Below are 16502 nucleotides of genomic sequence, written 5' to 3' on the forward strand. Positions count from 1 at the left end.
AGGCAGCAGGAGGAGCGATTGTGGTGTCACATGTTTCTGTAGCACCACAAGACCCAGCACAGCACAGATCCGACAGCGTGACCGCCCTGTACAAATCCTCAGCTACTATGAAAACTTGTAGGGCGGTCACACTCTGTGATTGGTGCGATCGATGCCATAGTCGATCACACCAGAGCGGGCTGGGGCCAGGCACCAACCTAGGATCGGTGCTCTTAAAGCACCAATCCTAGGCTGAACATCAGTGTTTCAAGCAATCTGATTGCCTGAAAACACTGAGAAATGCTGCAATTGGCTGTTCAGAAGACCTGTTCAGAACTGAACAGCCAATCACAGCGATTGTAGTTGCGGGCAGGGGGGGAGGTGGTGACACCAGCCAGGGCGACGACGCCATCTACCCTGAGGTAAGATGGCGCCAGAACTTTAATGTGTTCACCGCGACTTCGGTCGTAGTGCCGCATTAAAGATTTGCCATAATAATACATACCTCGTCCATAAGTACCAGGGCACAGGGACGTATTATTACATAGTATGTCAGAAAGGGGTTAAGGTCACTAGAATTGGAAGATGGTACCAGATATTATGTGCCAAATTAGTGGTTTTGTCTGGCTTTTGGCTAACCTTTTATACTTAAAAAGGTGATCTGAAACCAAATTTGAATCTCACCCTAAAAAGTCGATTTAAATCACTTCTTTAATATAGTTCTCAACAGTTTCCTCTCTACTTTATCTTTCCACTTTTTTAATTTCATTTCGATTACATTTCATTTGAGAATCCAGAGTGCATACAAGGATACTAATACTCAAACAGGAAGTCATTAGGGGGCAGAGGCTGTGGATACTGTGGACACTGCCGCAGTAGTTATCCACTCCCTGAAATGAAAAGTTATCAGTGATCCAGTTTCAGGGGCTAGTCTAGTCCCTGTTCTACTGCGCATGCATCAGTTATTAATTTTCGCTAATGCTCAGTATGTGCTCCCTTGCTCACAGTGCTATATTCCTCTGAAAGCGCAGTGACAGTGAGCTCCCCTCACCAGCTCTAAAAGAGAAGCAATAAGCCAGCAAGAGAGTGCACCGTCACTGCACATTGAAAAGTGAGAGTGGCAAGCAAGAAGCGCAGAGACCAGACCAGCGCCCAAGACCGACGTCACTGGCCGGAAACGGGACATCAGTGGTGACTGTTTCGGAGACCTGTAGAGGACAGAGATGCAGCATGCTAGGGCACTAAGAAGAAGATTGGATGGCCGAAGAGATCAGGGATTAGGTATTGGTTTGTTCTGCTTTTTTTGACAGCAGTGTTTCAACTTGCATAAAAAATTTGGGTTACAAACTTATCTACGTCGTAACAGAGGGACTGCCTATAGATGCCAACAGTGAGATCTTGAAGGAGAGCAGTGCTGTGTCATTACATGTCTCACAGCAGAAAGCCTGTTCGGACCTTCTCTTGGAACGTGAATTTCGTTCCCCTGCATGACGCCTCCTGCTTATGATTGGCCACCATCATTCAGAAAGTACACATCGACATTGAAGAATCTCTATTAACGTCCTCTTGATTATAGCAGAAATTAAAGAAGACTAATAGGAAGAGGAAAAGATGTGAATAAAATGTAAACCTTTAATTGAATTTATATTTAAAATGTATTAATCTTTACAAAACACATGCATCCTATGGATGCATATAAGGTCACAATCTAAGAGTAGTACTTGACAGTGACGCAAAAATTCCCAGTTGCGCTGTGGTGTAAGGGTTATATTTTATAGGAGTGCCTTACCCAGTCCCTTACAACTAATAGGTTAGGCTATATAATATCCATAATAATAATCCCTATAATGAGACAAAAAAGAGGGGAGAGTTAATTGACATCTCTATCACATGCCAAAAGGTGTTTTGTACACTTTAGCTGTACCAGTTCCAGCCAGTTCAATTAAACATACTGTATAAGAGCCTATGAATAGTTACACTGATCACACAAATGAAATGGCATATTTAGATTATCCATCATAGGCTCAGGTCCCTCACTGCTGCATGGCGGCTTTTTATTTGCCGGACAACATGACATTTTTAGTGGTACCATTTTTATTTCAATTTGGCTTTTTGATCGCATTTTATTCCACTCTCTGTTTGGCGGTATGATGAAAAAGCAAAGTTGTTTTTTTTCTTTCTTTTAAACGGTGTGCACAGAAGGGGTTAATTAGTGTGACAGTTTTATAGATGGGGTTGTTCCGGACACGGCAATACTAAATGTGTGTACTTTTTTTTGTTTTGCATAAATATACGGATTTATTGGTTTAATAAAAGTTTGAAAACATTTTTAGACTTTTTTTTTTTTTTTTTTTTTTTACTTAGTCCCTGTATGGAACTTCAATTTTTATTTTTCTGATCACTGGTCTCATGCAATGCAATAGACATGTATTGCACTGCATGAGAGCTGACGGTTTTACACTGTCAGATCTCCTGTTAGACTCAGCTGCTGGCTGAGTCTAGCATGACACCGTACATGTCAGACCCGGAAGTCATCATGTGACCCCGGTTGCCATGACAATGCCAGGCCTATCACGGGTGCCGTCGGAAAGGTGAGTGGACGACCCACTCTCCTCATCTCCTAAATGCCGTGATCGCTATGGATTGCAGCATCTAGAAGATAGCAAAGGGTTAACCTCATTGGGACCTGATCCAATCAGATCCCGATGATGTTACCTGTCAGAGCTATGCCTCTGCACCGCAACTGCAGCGCTTGCAGGATCCTGGGGTGTCCTGAGCACTGTGGGACCGCCAACGGTTTATAAACGTCGGCGCTGCAGAGCCCAGCAAGCGCCGACGTTTATCTACAGTGGGTGGACGGGAAGCGGTTAAAATTATGACTTCTGTAATGCAAAATGAAGAAAAAACAGGCAAAGAATGTTTAGTCATTACCCCACTACAGACAGAGTGATTTTCCGTTTTGTTTTTTCCCTCCCCTTCCTCCCAGAGCCTTTTTTTTTTCAGTTCACATAGCCATATGAGGGCTTGTTTTTTTGCAGGACAAGTTGTATTGTACTTTTAAATGACTTCACTCATTTTATCATGTGATGTACTGGAAGGTGGGAATTGTTTTCTCATTATATTGTTTACTGATCACAATAATTTATTTTAGATTTCGATAGAGCAGACTTTTACAAACGCAGCGATGCCAAATATGTGGCTTTTTTTAATTTTTTATTTGTACTGAGGTGACTTGAATTTTATTTTATTTTTTTTCATATTAAGATTTTTCTCTTTCCCACCCCACTTAACACTTTTTACTGTATTTGTTAGTCCCCTTAGGTGACCTGAACCTACGATTGTCTGATCGCTTCTCCTAGACACAGCAATGCCACAGTACAGGCTGGCTTTCACAGGAGTACCATCATGATGGGCACGGGATCTTCAGCAGACCCCTGGCAGTCACGGCAAACTTGCCTGGATCACTAAGAGGATAATTCAGGTCAGGCTGTTAGTAAAAAAAATAGAATTAGACTTACCGGTAATTCGGTTTCTAAGACCCTCCACGACAGCACACCTGGAGGTAGCCTCCCCATCCTAATTAGGGACAGGAACAAAAGAGGTTAAATAGCCCATCCCCGATACCATCCCCAGTGTTTTCAAAGGACCACACAGTATGAATGCTCTAAATATTTTATTAACACTAAGGATTTTTTCCCATCAACAAGGAAAGGGCAGGAATTACACGTGCTGTCGTGGAGGGTCTTAGAAACTGAATTACCGGTAAGTCTAATTCTATTTTCTCCAATCCCCTCCACGACAGCACACCTGGAGTAATAACAAAGAATAAATGTTAGGGAGGGACAACAGCCTGAAGGACTTTCCTTCCAAATGCTAGGTCTTTATTTGACATTACATCTAATCTATAATGCTTAGCAAAGGTATGGACAGACGACCACATAGCAGCCCTGCAGATCTGCTCGATGGATGCACTTGCCTTTTCAACCCAAGAGACAGATATAGCTCTAGTGTACCGAGCTTTCAAGAATTTCAGAGGAGGCAAATCTTGAATGATGTATGTTTCACAAATCGCTTTTTTAATCCAATTTGCTAGCGTATTTTTTGCAATTTTCTTCCCTTTGTTGGTGCCTCCATATTGAACACATAAGTTCTGATCCTTCCTCCAAGTTTTAGTTTGACTTAAGTAGTGGATTATAGTCCTTCTTACGTCCAATGCGTGGAATTCTTCCTTGCTATTTGATGGATTTTGGCAAAACGACAGGAGAATTATGGGGAAGAGACCTATGAAAATCAGTCGACACCTTGGGAAGAAAAGAAGGTTCCAACTGGAGGATGATCATGTCCTCCAAAATATGACAATAAGGTTCTCTGATGGAAAGGGCTTGGATTTTAACCTCTCTCCTGGCTGTTATTAGAGCTATAAGCAATGCTGCTTTCCATGACAATTTGTCTAAGTGTGCCTCAGCTATTGGCTCGAAAGGATACATAGCTAGGCCTCTAAGAACTATATTGAGATCCCAATGTGGAATTATTTTAGCTCTTGTTGGATTTATCTAAGAAGCAGCTGTCATGAATCTCCTAATCCATCTGTTCTGGGCCAAATCAGTATCAAAATAGGAGCTTAAAGCCGAGACTTGGACCTTAAGTGTGCTTGGTCTCAATCCTTTAGACAGACCGTTCTGCAGGAAGTCCAAGATTATGACCATGTCCGGCTGAAAGGGATCTAATGGACGAGGTTCATACCATAGTTTGAAAGCTTTCCAGTTTTTTCATAGATGGAATTAATGACCTGTTTTCTGCAGTGTATGGATCACCTCCACTGAGAAGCCTCTGGTTCTTAAGATGGCGGTCTCAGAAGCCAAGCTGCTAAAGACAAATTTTGAGGGGGCAGGATGGTAGATCAGGCCCTGATGCAGCAGATCGTGGATTTGAGGAAGCATCAACGGATCCTCCATTTTTAGACTGCTCAATGTTCCGAACCATGCTCTTTTTGGCCACATCAGAGCTATAAGAATCGTCTTAACTCTTTCGGACCTGATCTTTTGTAAGGTAGCAACGGAATCCGGGGAAAAGCATATGCGAGTCCGATTCCCAAGGGTGAGCGACTGCATCTATCCCTGGCTGCTGAATCCTCAGGTTCTAAGGAGAAAAAAAAAGCTCTTAAATTCATCGTTTTTCTGATTCGCAAACAAATCCACTTCTGGATATCCCCACTTTTGTACAATCATATGAAATGTCTTTGAGTTCAGACTCCACTCCCCTGGATGAATGTCTTTCCTGCTCAATAGATCTGTCTGATAGTTGTCGGAGCCGACAAAGATAGTAGATGATGCTCCGCCCAGTGGAAGATCCTTTCTGAGATCATTTGCAATTTCCAGTTTTTTGTACTTCCCTGATGTCTCAAGTGGGCTACGGTTGTCATATTGTCCGAGTAGACTGACATGTGACCCCTGAAGTAGAGAATTGGCCGCCCATAGGGTTTCTTCCAATGCTTTCAACTCTCTTAGGTTCGAGAATTGTTCTGCGATTTCTTGTAACCAGATTCCTTGAAAGACCACGTGGGAGACTACTGCTCCCCATCCCTTTTTGCCTGCGTCTGTTTTGACCAATATCAATGTCAATATCAATCCATGTCGAACCTTTCTCCAGATTTTCCTACAGAGCCACCACCTTAAAGATGCTTATACCTTCTCTGGCAGAGGAATCTTGCTGGTGAGGGAACTTGGAGATCTGTCCCAACGGGAACAAATGTAGTTTTGAAGGACCCTAGAATGCGCTTGAGCCCAAGGTACAGCTTGAATAGATGAGGTCATGGTCCCGAGGACAGACATGGCGAATTTTATTGAGACTCTGCTCTGGTTCTTCAGTGCATAAACTTTCGATCTTAACCGAATTTGTTACTGTTTTGGCAAAAAAAAGGGGCTTGCTGCAGAGACTCCAGGAGAATTCCCAAGAAGGTCTTCCTGGTGGAGGGAATCAGATCTGACTTCTAGTAATTTATCAGCTATCCCAATGATTCCAGAATAGGGAGGGTCATCTGAAGGTCTTTTTCCAAATTTGGAACTGAGGGAGCCATCACTAAAAAATCGTCTAAACAGGGGACGATGCGGATATTCCGCTTTCTTAGACAAGCTACCACCTCTGCCATAAGCTTTGTGAATAAAAGGGGTGCCGACAAAATTCCGAAGGGGAGTAAATTGAACTGAAAATGGAGTACCCTTTGATTCTGACTTATGGCAAATCTGAGGAATTTCCTGCAGGCCAGGTGAATTGGCACATGGTAGTATGCCTTTTGCAGGTCTATTGTTGCCATGACAAATCCTTCCCCAATCAGCAGGATCGTGGACCTTATCGACTCCATCTTGAACATTTTGTATTTCACATATTGGTTGAGATGTTTCAGATTGAGGATTATCCTGTAGGAACCTGAAACCTTTTTCAACAGAAACACTCGAGAATAAGGACCTTCTCCTCGTTCCGTGCGAGGCACTGGTGATATAACTTCCGAATTTTGAAGATTCTGAAGACCTGTCATTAGGATCTTCTGTAATCTTGCAGAAGGTAAGGACGTTACTTCTACCCTTCTTGGAGGGTAGGTAGCAAAGTCTATTTCGGCTCTTACCGCCACCATGTCCAGGATCTTCTTGTCCGTAGATTTCAGCTGCCATTGTGGAAGGAAGCTTGCAATCTTGCCTCCTACCTTCTTGGCGTCATTGTCTGTCTTGCCTTGAACTTTGAACGATATTCTTCCCTCTTCCTCTTTTGGGTAACTCCAGCGACCGCTTTTACCCTTGCCTCTATACTGAAATTGCTGTTGCTGCTGAGGGGGAAGAAATGGTCTCTTCCTGAAGTTCCTTGAAATCTTCGGCTCTGGCAGAGATTTCTTCTTGTCAGATGCTTTCTCCAACAGCTCGTCCAAGACTGCCCCAAACATATACTCTCCTTTAAACGGGATGGAACAGAGCTTAGACTTTGATGCATTGTCAGAGGTATCCCTAACAGTATACTTTCTCCTTTTTGGAGAAGATGGAACCTCAGCTCTGGCTTGCGGAAATGACTGTGAGAAAGTGGCTAGGGAGGATTGTATTTCCTACCGAACCATTCCGCTGACTTCTTCCATAAAGGAAGGTTGTTCCTTCTTCACAATGCTGTTAGTACATTTCTGGCATAGGGGTTTCTTATGCCCTGAAGCAAGCTTTTTTTCTACAAATGGCACATTTGTGAATTGAAGCATTTTTTTCCCACTCTCAGTGCAGGATCCTTGTCTCCCTAAAATTAGAAAGGGGAGATTATAAAATTACAATTTGGGATCCTGCTCAAAAGAGAGTGGGGAACAACCTTACCCCTGAGTACTTACTGGGGCTGGGTTAGCGCTGGGCTCTGCAGATGCAGGCTTTGAGACAACACCCTCCATAGCAGCAGAATATTCTGTCCTACCTTAATGGAGTCTTCTCCTCTGGGTCTTTTTATAGATGAGACCGAGATCCAGCGCCAAAATTCCACCAATCAGGTGAAAGATCCTACATTCTTGGGCCAAAACCGCGGTTTCCAGTTTGAATTTCCCGCCGCGGCCTCATGCGCTCTACGATGAAACGCAACCGGAAGAGACGTCCCGCAGGCCGAATACCCGACTTCTGGCGCATCCTGCATGCGTGCCAGAACGCTGCCATGGAGGACAGAGGAGACTCCGGCTGGGGAGCTACAGTAGGCCCCCAGCCACAACCTCAATCAGCTTTACCCGTAGGCACAGGCGAGTGAGGAGGTCCCGCTTCAGAGGAAACAGGAGCTGACAGGAAAGGATGGCTGGAGGCGATCGCTCCCTGCAGCCCGGCACACGTAAACTTAGTAGGGCCCTGCTCGCTGGCCGCAGTCACCCTAGGTAACCTCTTCATCCCTTAGGGACAGGAAAACTATGGGGATGGTATCGGGGAGGGGCTATTTAACCTCTTGTGTTCCTGTCCCTAATTAGGATGGGGAGGCTACCCTCCAGGTGTGGTGTCGTGGAGGGGATTGGAGAAAAAAAATGATACAAATATACGGCTTACCTGCCGGAATCGCTTTTTAATTTCATCATCTGTCACTTCTGGATCAATCTGTAACACCTACAAAATGAAAACACTATTAAATTTAGGAGCAATGCAATTTATCCATTAAATCAATAGGCTAATAAAAATTACCAAAAAAATATATATATAAAAAGTGTGTGTATCTTCTAAGGTCAGAACCGCGTTTTTTTCCTTTTTTCATGAACTTTTTCCTGTTTCTTGCATGAAGTCAGCAGTGTAAATAGTGGTTTATGGCTATGCTCAGAAATGTACCTAGTCTAGCTTTACCCCAAAATGAAATAACTGCACTGTGCAACGTACAAGCGAATAAAGCTAATAAAAAGCATAAAACGCTCCTTTTTTCATTCTAGCTTAGAAACTTGGTTCTTGGTTGGTTAGCCAGTCTGTTTCAATCTATCCCAATCTATTAAGAAAGAGTTTATTAACAATGTATACTAGATTAGATTTACCTCAAAGGGATTCAAGTTGAAATACGAGGATCCAGGCCGTATTAGTCTCTCAATTTGCTGCTTGGGGGTAAGCACAGAGTCTCGTTTTTCAATTTGTTTAACCTGTGCATGCAAAGAAAAATAAAAAGCAAAAAATAAATATACTGTATTTAACCTTAAGAGTCGTCCGTTCTTAAAGGGAAACTGTCAGAACGATCCACCAGCACCCCTAAAAACTGTTTATATTTCTGCTTGCTGAAAGATCATATACAACATGATCTGTTGCAGCATATAACTGCCAGATAAGAAGAGAATCTAACAAAAGTGATATTAAAGCAACAATTTTATTAAATACGAGATTAAAAAATGGAAAGACAAGGCAAAAACCTCAAAGAACTGGGAAAATGAAACACAGCAGTAAATAGCCCAACTAGTAATGGTACACAGATAAAAATAGGTTTGAAAGCATAAATATTTCCAATATAAAGGCAAGGACAACAAAAGGTGGAAGGTCTATTAATGTGCAATGTAATCTGTGAACCAATATGCGGGGATCAGACAAAGTGGAAAGGCAGCAATAAAAGGTAACATGCCACCAAACCCTTTCGGCTATATCAGAGCTATTCCTAGTTTCTAAGTTATGATTCCCGTGTGCAGGGATCGCCATCTATCCTGTTATTCAGGAGGTATTGCCTAGTAATGCAGTCAATAGATTCATACATCGTATGACCCCCCCCCTCACTGGTATGACACGTTTCCGGAAGAAGCGATCAGGACAGACAGGACAGAAATAAGGACAGACTCCCATATTCACCCAACCAACACTAAAAGGGCCTGGTTGCACCCTGCATAAAATGGAAAAAAGTGCAATAAAAATATATACCATCCTGCTGGGGCATGGCTACCGGGGGGGGCCCGCTGCATCCTGCTGGGGCATGGCTACCGGGGGGGCCCGCTGCATCCTGCTGGGGCATGGCTACCGGGGGGGGCCCGCTGCATCCTGCTGGGGCATGGCTACGTGGGGGGCCCGCTGCATCCTGCTGGGGCATGGCTACGTGGGGGGCCCGCTGCATCCTGCTGGGGCATGGCTACGTGGGGGGCCCGCTGCATCCTGCTGGGGCATGGCTACGTGGGGGGCCCGCTGCATCCTGCTGGGGCATGGCTACGTGGGGGGCCCGCTGCATCCTGCTGGGGCATGGCTACGTGGGGGGCCCGCTGCATCCTGCTGGGGCATGGCTACGTGGGGGGCCCGCTGCATCCTGCTGGGGCATGGCTACGTGGGGGGCCCGCTGCATCCTGCTGGGGCATGGCTACGTGGGGGGCCCGCTGCATCCTGCTGGGGCATGGCTACGTGGGGGGCCCGCTGCATCCTGCTGGGGCATGGCTACGTGGGGGGCCCGCTGCATCCTGCTGGGGCATGGCTACGTGGGGGGCCCGCTGCATCCTGCTGGGGCATGGCTACGTGGGGGGCCCGCTGCATCCTGCTGGGGCATGGCTACGTGGGGGGCCCGCTGCATCCTGCTGGGGCATGGCTACGTGGGGGGCCCGCTGCATCCTGCTGGGGCATGGCTACGTGGGGGGCCCGCTGCATCCTGCTGGGGCATGGCTACGTGGGGGGCCCGCTGCATCCTGCTGGGGCATGGCTACGTGGGGGGCCCGCTGCATCCTGCTGGGGCATGGCTACGTGGGGGGCCCGCTGCATCCTGCTGGGGCATGGCTACGTGGGGGGCCCGCTGCATCCTGCTGGGGCATGGCTACGTGGGGGGCCCGCTGCATCCTGCTGGGGCATGGCTACGTGGGGGGCCCGCTGCATCCTGCTGGGGCATGGCTACGTGGGGGGCCCGCTGCATCCTGCTGGGGCATGGCTACGTGGGGGGCCCGCTGCATCCTGCTGGGGCATGGCTACGTGGGGGGCCCGCTGCATCCTGCTGGGGCATGGCTACGTGGGGGGCCCGCTGCATCCTGCTGGGGCATGGCTACGTGGGGGGCCCGCTGCATCCTGCTGGGGCATGGCTACGTGGGGGGCCCGCTGCATCCTGCTGGGGCATGGCTACGTGGGGGGCCCGCTGCATCCTGCTGGGGCATGGCTACCGGGGGGGCCCGCTGCATCCTGCTGGGGCATGGCTACCGGGGGGGCCCGCTGCATCCTGCTGGGGCATGGCTACCGGGGGGGCCCGCTGCATCCTGCTGGGGCATGGCTACCGGGGGGGCCCGCTGCATCCTGCTGGGGCATGGCTACCGGGGGGGCCCGCTGCATCCTGCTGGGGCATGGCTACCGGGGGGGCCCGCTGCATCCTGCTGGGGCATGGCTACCGGGGGGGCCCGCTGCATCCTGCTGGGGCATGGCTACCGGGGGGGCCCGCTGCATCCTGCTGGGGCATGGCTACCGGGGGGGCCCGCTGCATCCTGCTGGGGCATGGCTACCGGGGGGGCCCGCTGCATCCTGCTGGGGCATGGCTACCGGGGGGGCCCGCTGCATCCTGCTGGGGCATGGCTACCGGGGGGGCCCGCTGCATCCTGCTGGGGCATGGCTACCGGGGGGGCCCGCTGCATCCTGCTGGGGCATGGCTACCGGGGGGGCCCGCTGCATCCTGCTGGGGCATGGCTACCGGGGGGGCCCGCTGCATCCTGCTGGGGCATGGCTACCGGGGGGGCCTGCTGCATCCTGCTGGGGCATGGCTACCGGGGGGGCCCGCTGCATCCTGCTGGGGCAAGGCTACCGGGGGGGCCCGCTGCATCCTGCTGGGGCATGGCTACCGGGGGGGCCCGCTGCATCCTGCTGGGGCATGGCTACCGGGGGGGCCCGCTGCATCCTGCTGGGGCATGGCTACGTGGGGGGCCCGCTGCATCCTGCTGGGGCATGGCTACGTGGGGGGCCCGCTGCATCCTGCTGGGGCATGGCTACGTGGGGGGCCCGCTGCATCCTGCTGGGGCATGGCTACGTGGGGGGCCCGCTGCATCCTGCTGGGGCATGGCTACGTGGGGGGCCCGCTGCATCCTGCTGGGGCATGGCTACGTGGGGGGCCCGCTGCATCCTGCTGGGGCATGGCTACGTGGGGGGCCCGCTGCATCCTGCTGGGGCATGGCTACCGGGGGGGCCCGCTGCATCCTGCTGGGGCATGGCTACCGGGGGGGCCCGCTGCATCCTGCTGGGGCATGGCTACGTGGGGGGCCCGCTGCATCCTGCTGGGGCATGGCTACGTGGGGGGCCTGCTGCATCCTGCTGGGGCATGGCTACGTGGGGGGCCTGCTGCATCCTGCTGGGGCATGGCTACGTGGGGGGCCTGCTGCATCCTGCTGGGGCATGGCTACGTGGGGGGCCTGCTGCATCCTGCTGGGGCATGGCTACGTGGGGGGCCTGCTGCATCCTGCTGGGGCATGGCTACCTGGGGGCCTGCTGCATCCTGCTGGGGCATGGCTACCTGGGGGCCTGCTGCATCCTGCTGGGGCATGGCTACCTGGGGGCCTGCTGCATCCTGCTGGGGCATGGCTACCTGGGGGCCTGCTGCATCCTGCTGGGGCATGGCTACCTGGGGGCCTGCTGCATCCTGCTGGGGCATGGCTACCTGGGGGCCTGCTGCATCCTGCTGGGGCATGGCTACCTGGGGGCCTGCTGCATCCTGCTGGGGCATGGCTACCTGGGGGCCTGCTGCATCCTGCTGGGGCATGGCTACCTGGGGGCCTGCTGCATCCTGCTGGGGCATGGCTACCTGGGGGCCTGCTGCATCCTGCTGGGGCATGGCTACCTGGGGGCCTGCTGCATCCTGCTGGGGCATGGCTACCTGGGGGCCTGCTGCATCCTGCTGGGGCATGGCTACCTGGGGGCCTGCTGCATCCTGCTGGGGCATGGCTACCTGGGGGCCTGCTGCATCCTGCTGGGGCATGGCTACCTTGGGGGCCTGCTGCATCCTTCTGGGGCATGGCTACGTGGGGGGCCTGCTGCATCCTGCTGGGGCATTGCTACGTGGGGGGCCTGCTGGGGCATTGCTACGTGGGGGGCCTGCTGCATCCTGCTGGGGCATTGCTACCTGGGGGGCCTGCTGCATCCTGCTGGGGCATGGCTACCTGGGGGGCCTGCTGCATCCTGCTGGGGCATGGCTACCTGGGGGGCCTGCTGCATCCTGCTGGGGCATGGCTACCTGGGGGCCTGCTGCATCCTGCTGGGGCATGGCTACGTGGGGGGCCTGCTGCATCCTGCTGGGGCATGGCTACGTGGGGGGCCTGCTGGGGCATTGCTACCTGGGGGGCCTGCTGCATCCTGCTGGGGCATTGCTACCTGGGGGGCCTGCTGCATCCTGCTGGGGCATTGCTACCTGGGGGGCCTGCTGCATCCTGCTGGGGCATTGCTACCAGGGGGGCCTGCTGCATCCTGCTGGGGCATTGCTACCTGGGGGGCCTGCTGCATCCTGCTGGGGCATTGCTACCTGGGGGGCCTGCTGCATCCTGCTGGGGCATTGCTACCTGGGGGGCCTGCTGCATCCTGCTGGGGCATTGCTACCTGGGGGGCCTGCTGCATCCTGCTGGGGCATTGCTACCTGGGGGGCCTGCTGCGGCATTGCTACGTGGGGGGCCTGCTGCATCCTGCTGGGGCATTGCTACGTGGGGGGCCTGCTGCATCCTGCTGGGGCATGGCTACGTGGGGGGCCTGCTGCATCCTGCTGGGGCATGGCTACGTGGGGGGCCTGCTGCATCCTGCTGGGGCATGGCTACGTGGGGGGCCTGCTGCATCCTGCTGGGGCATGGCTACGTGGGGGGCCTGCTGCATCCTGCTGGGGCATGGCTACGTGGGGGGCCTGCTGCATCCTGCTGGGGCATTGCTACCTGGGGGGCCTGCTGCATCCTGCTGGGGCATTGCTACCTGGGGGGCCTGCTGCATCCTGCTGGGGCATTGCTACCTGGGGGGCCTGCTGCATCCTGCTGGGGCATTGCTACCTGGGGGGCCTGCTGCATCCTGCTGGGGCAGTGCTACCTGGGGGGCCTGCTGCATCCTGCTGGGGCATGGCTACGTGGGGGGCCTGCTGCATCCTGCTGGGGCATGGCTACGTGGGGGGCCTGCTGCATCCTGCTGGGGCATGGCTACGTGGGGGGCCTGCTGCATCCTGCTGGGGCATGGCTACGTGGGGGGCCTGCTGCATCCTGCTGGGGCATGGCTACGTGGGGGGCCAGCTGCATCCTTCTGGGGCACTGCTACGTGGGGGGCCAGCTGCATCCTTCTGGGGCACTGCTACGTGGGGGGCCAGCTGCATCCTGCTAGGGCATTACTATGTGGGGGGCCTGCTGCATCCTGCTAGGGCATTACTATGTGGGAGGCCTGCTACATCCAGCTGGGGCATTGCTACCTGGGGGCCTGCTGCATCCAGCTGGGGCATTGCTACCTGGGGGCCTGCTGCATCCTTCTGGGGCACTGCTACGTGGGGGGCCAGCTGCATCCTGCTGGGGCATTGCTACCTGGGGGCCTGCTGCATCCAGCTGAGGCATTGCTACCTGGGGGCCTGCTGCATCCTGCTGGGGCATGGCTACGTGGGAGCCTGCTGCATCCTGCTGGGGCATTGCTACGTGGGGGGCCTGCTGCATGCTGCTGGGGCATTGCTACGTGGGGGGCCAGCTGCATCCTGCTAGGGCATTACTATGTGGGGGGCCTGCTGCATCCATCTGGGGCACTGCTACGTGGGGGCCTGCTGCATCCTGCTGGGGCATTGCTACCTGGGGGGCCTGCTGCATCCTGCTGGGGCATGGCTACGTGGGGGGCCCGCTGCATCCTGCTGGGGCATGGCTACGTGGGGGGCCTGCTGCATCCTGCTGGGGCATGGCTACGTGGGGGGCCTGCTGCATCCTGCTGGGGCATGGCTACGTGGGGGGCCTGCTGCATCCTGCTGGGGCATGGCTACGTGGGGGGCCAGCTGCATCCTGCTGAGGCATTGCTAAGTGGGGGTTCTGCTGCATCCTTCTGGGGCACTGCTACGTGGGGGGCCAGCTGCATCCTGCTAGGGCATTACTATGTGGGGGGCCTGCTGCATCCTGCTAGGGCATTACTATGTGGGAGGCCTGCTGCATCCAGCTGGGGCATTGCTACCTGGGGGCCTGCTGCATCCAGCTGGGGCATTGCTACCTGGGGGCCTGCTGCATCCTTCTGGGGCACTGCTACGTGGGGGGCCAGCTGCATCCTGCTGGGGCATTGCTACCTGGGGGCCTGCTGCATCCAGCTGAGGCATTGCTACCTGGGGGCCTGCTGCATCCTGCTGGGGCATGGCTACGTGGGAGCCTGCTGCATCCTGCTGGGGCATTGCTACGTGGGGGGCCTGCTGCATGCTGCTGGGGCATTGCTACGTGGGGGGCCAGCTGCATCCTGCTAGGGCATTACTATGTGGGGGGCCTGCTGCATCCATCTGGGGCACTGCTATGTGGGGGGCCTGCTGCATCCATCTGGGGCACTGCTACGTGGGGGCCTGCTGCATCCTGCTGGGGCTTTGGTAATCTGACCTGGTGTTGGTAAGGTTGCATCTTTTTTTCCAGTGATGTTTTTTGAAACGTTGTTCTATGTTAGCCATTTTTAATTTTAGCGTTAGGACTAGCGCAAACATGAGGACCCCTGACGCGGGTTGCAAGCTTACCCATTTTGGCCAAAATATCAACCAATACCTCATTTAATGTATTTATCTTACACATTTTTATTGCACTTTTTTTCATTTTTCTGCAGGGTGCAGCCAGGCCCTTTATTGTTGGTTGGGTGAAGAGAGAAGTCTGTCCTTATGGGCTACACTCATAGTGCTGGACAGCCCGCCTGATCTAAAAGTATGGGCGTCATTAATAGGCTGTAAAGCCAGACACTGTGCATCACACCGATCTGTATGACTGGTGTCCAATGCAAGCTCCATCTGTGTGCATGAATAATACTACACAGCCACCCCCTCCATGAAGTGATAGGTTAGTGAGTGGCTGTCGCATCAGTATTTTGCACCGATGCTGCCCCTGCCTTTATCATGGGGGTCTGCTGCATCCTGCTGGTGCATTGGTAATCTGACGTGGTGTTGGTAAGGCTGCATCTTTTTTTCTGTGAGTTTTTTTGAAATGATGATTGCTAATTGGCTTGACTACAGTCAGTGAGCTGTCAGTCAAGCAGAGGAAGGTGGGGCTGAGCAGGGAATAGTCAGGGAGGCAGAGGCTTGGGGAGAGCTTTGACACTCCCACAGCACTTAAGCCTCATTTGCATATTCATTTAAATGGCAATTTTTCAGTCAAGGAGCATCATATAGGATAAGTAAAGGTTTGGATTATGTTATCATTCAGAAAGCAACATGAGAATAAACAGTTTTGGGGGAATTGGATTGTTCTGACAAATTTCCTTTAAAGCAGTTACCTAATCAGAAACTGCGTTTTTTTTGCAGACATCAGATAACAGTTACCCTTGTGATTCCAACCTGTCATCTCACAAAGTATGGAACTACTCCAACAGATGAGACAGCCCACTTAAATACATAAAGTTTAATCAACAAATAATATTTTATGAAACTCTGTTTTCAGTACCCCTTTTTTTTTTACCACCATCACCGCCAGAAACTATAGTTACCTGCAGCTATAGTGGTGAACAGCATTTAAATCCTGCGCCTACAAAGAGAAAATTAAGCCATGTTCTCTTTGCTGTTGCTCACTTCCAATCTTTGGAGCCTTGCAGGGAGCACTTACAATAATAGAAGATATATGGCATTCCACATGTGGGATACGGTGCTCAAGTAGGGTTTCCAATCAGTGAGCAATGTAAAAAAAAGAACTTGCCACTCAAGGAGGGTTGCAGTAAAATAGAAGAGACATTTATTCAGGCAGTCATAAACAGTTAATAAAAGTAAATAGTGGAACAAAGTACATATATACAATCATACAAACAATTGTCACAGTGGGCTATGTACAAGTCCCTCAATTACTTTTATTGGAACATATTACATAGCAGAAAATAACTCCTAGACAGAGCGCTAGCCCTCGTCAGCCCTGATTAGCAGCGGCGTGATATGCTACTAGTAACTTTCAGTTTTTT

At 52.0% G+C, this 16502-nt stretch overlaps 1 protein-coding gene across 2 annotated transcripts in view; it reads right to left on the reverse strand.

Annotated features, from left to right (window-relative positions):
• DNAJC8 (DnaJ heat shock protein family (Hsp40) member C8) overlaps nt 1-16502 on the reverse strand; it is a 110242-nt gene that overhangs the window by 74127 nt on the left and 19613 nt on the right. For both annotated transcript variants that reach the window (XM_073666464.1, XM_073666457.1), the window contains exons 2-3: nt 8495-8596; nt 8025-8081 (exon numbers count right to left, since the gene is read on the reverse strand). In XM_073666464.1, the coding sequence (XP_073522565.1) occupies nt 8025-8081; nt 8495-8596 (159 nt within the window). The remainder of the gene's footprint in view (nt 1-8024; nt 8082-8494; nt 8597-16502) is intronic.

Source organism: Phyllobates terribilis, unplaced genomic scaffold (assembly GCF_046119375.1).
Source record: "Phyllobates terribilis strain yellow unplaced genomic scaffold, ASM4611937v1 Scaffold_2__4_contigs__length_985480577, whole genome shotgun sequence".
Lineage (NCBI taxonomy): Eukaryota > Metazoa > Chordata > Amphibia > Anura > Dendrobatidae > Phyllobates > Phyllobates terribilis.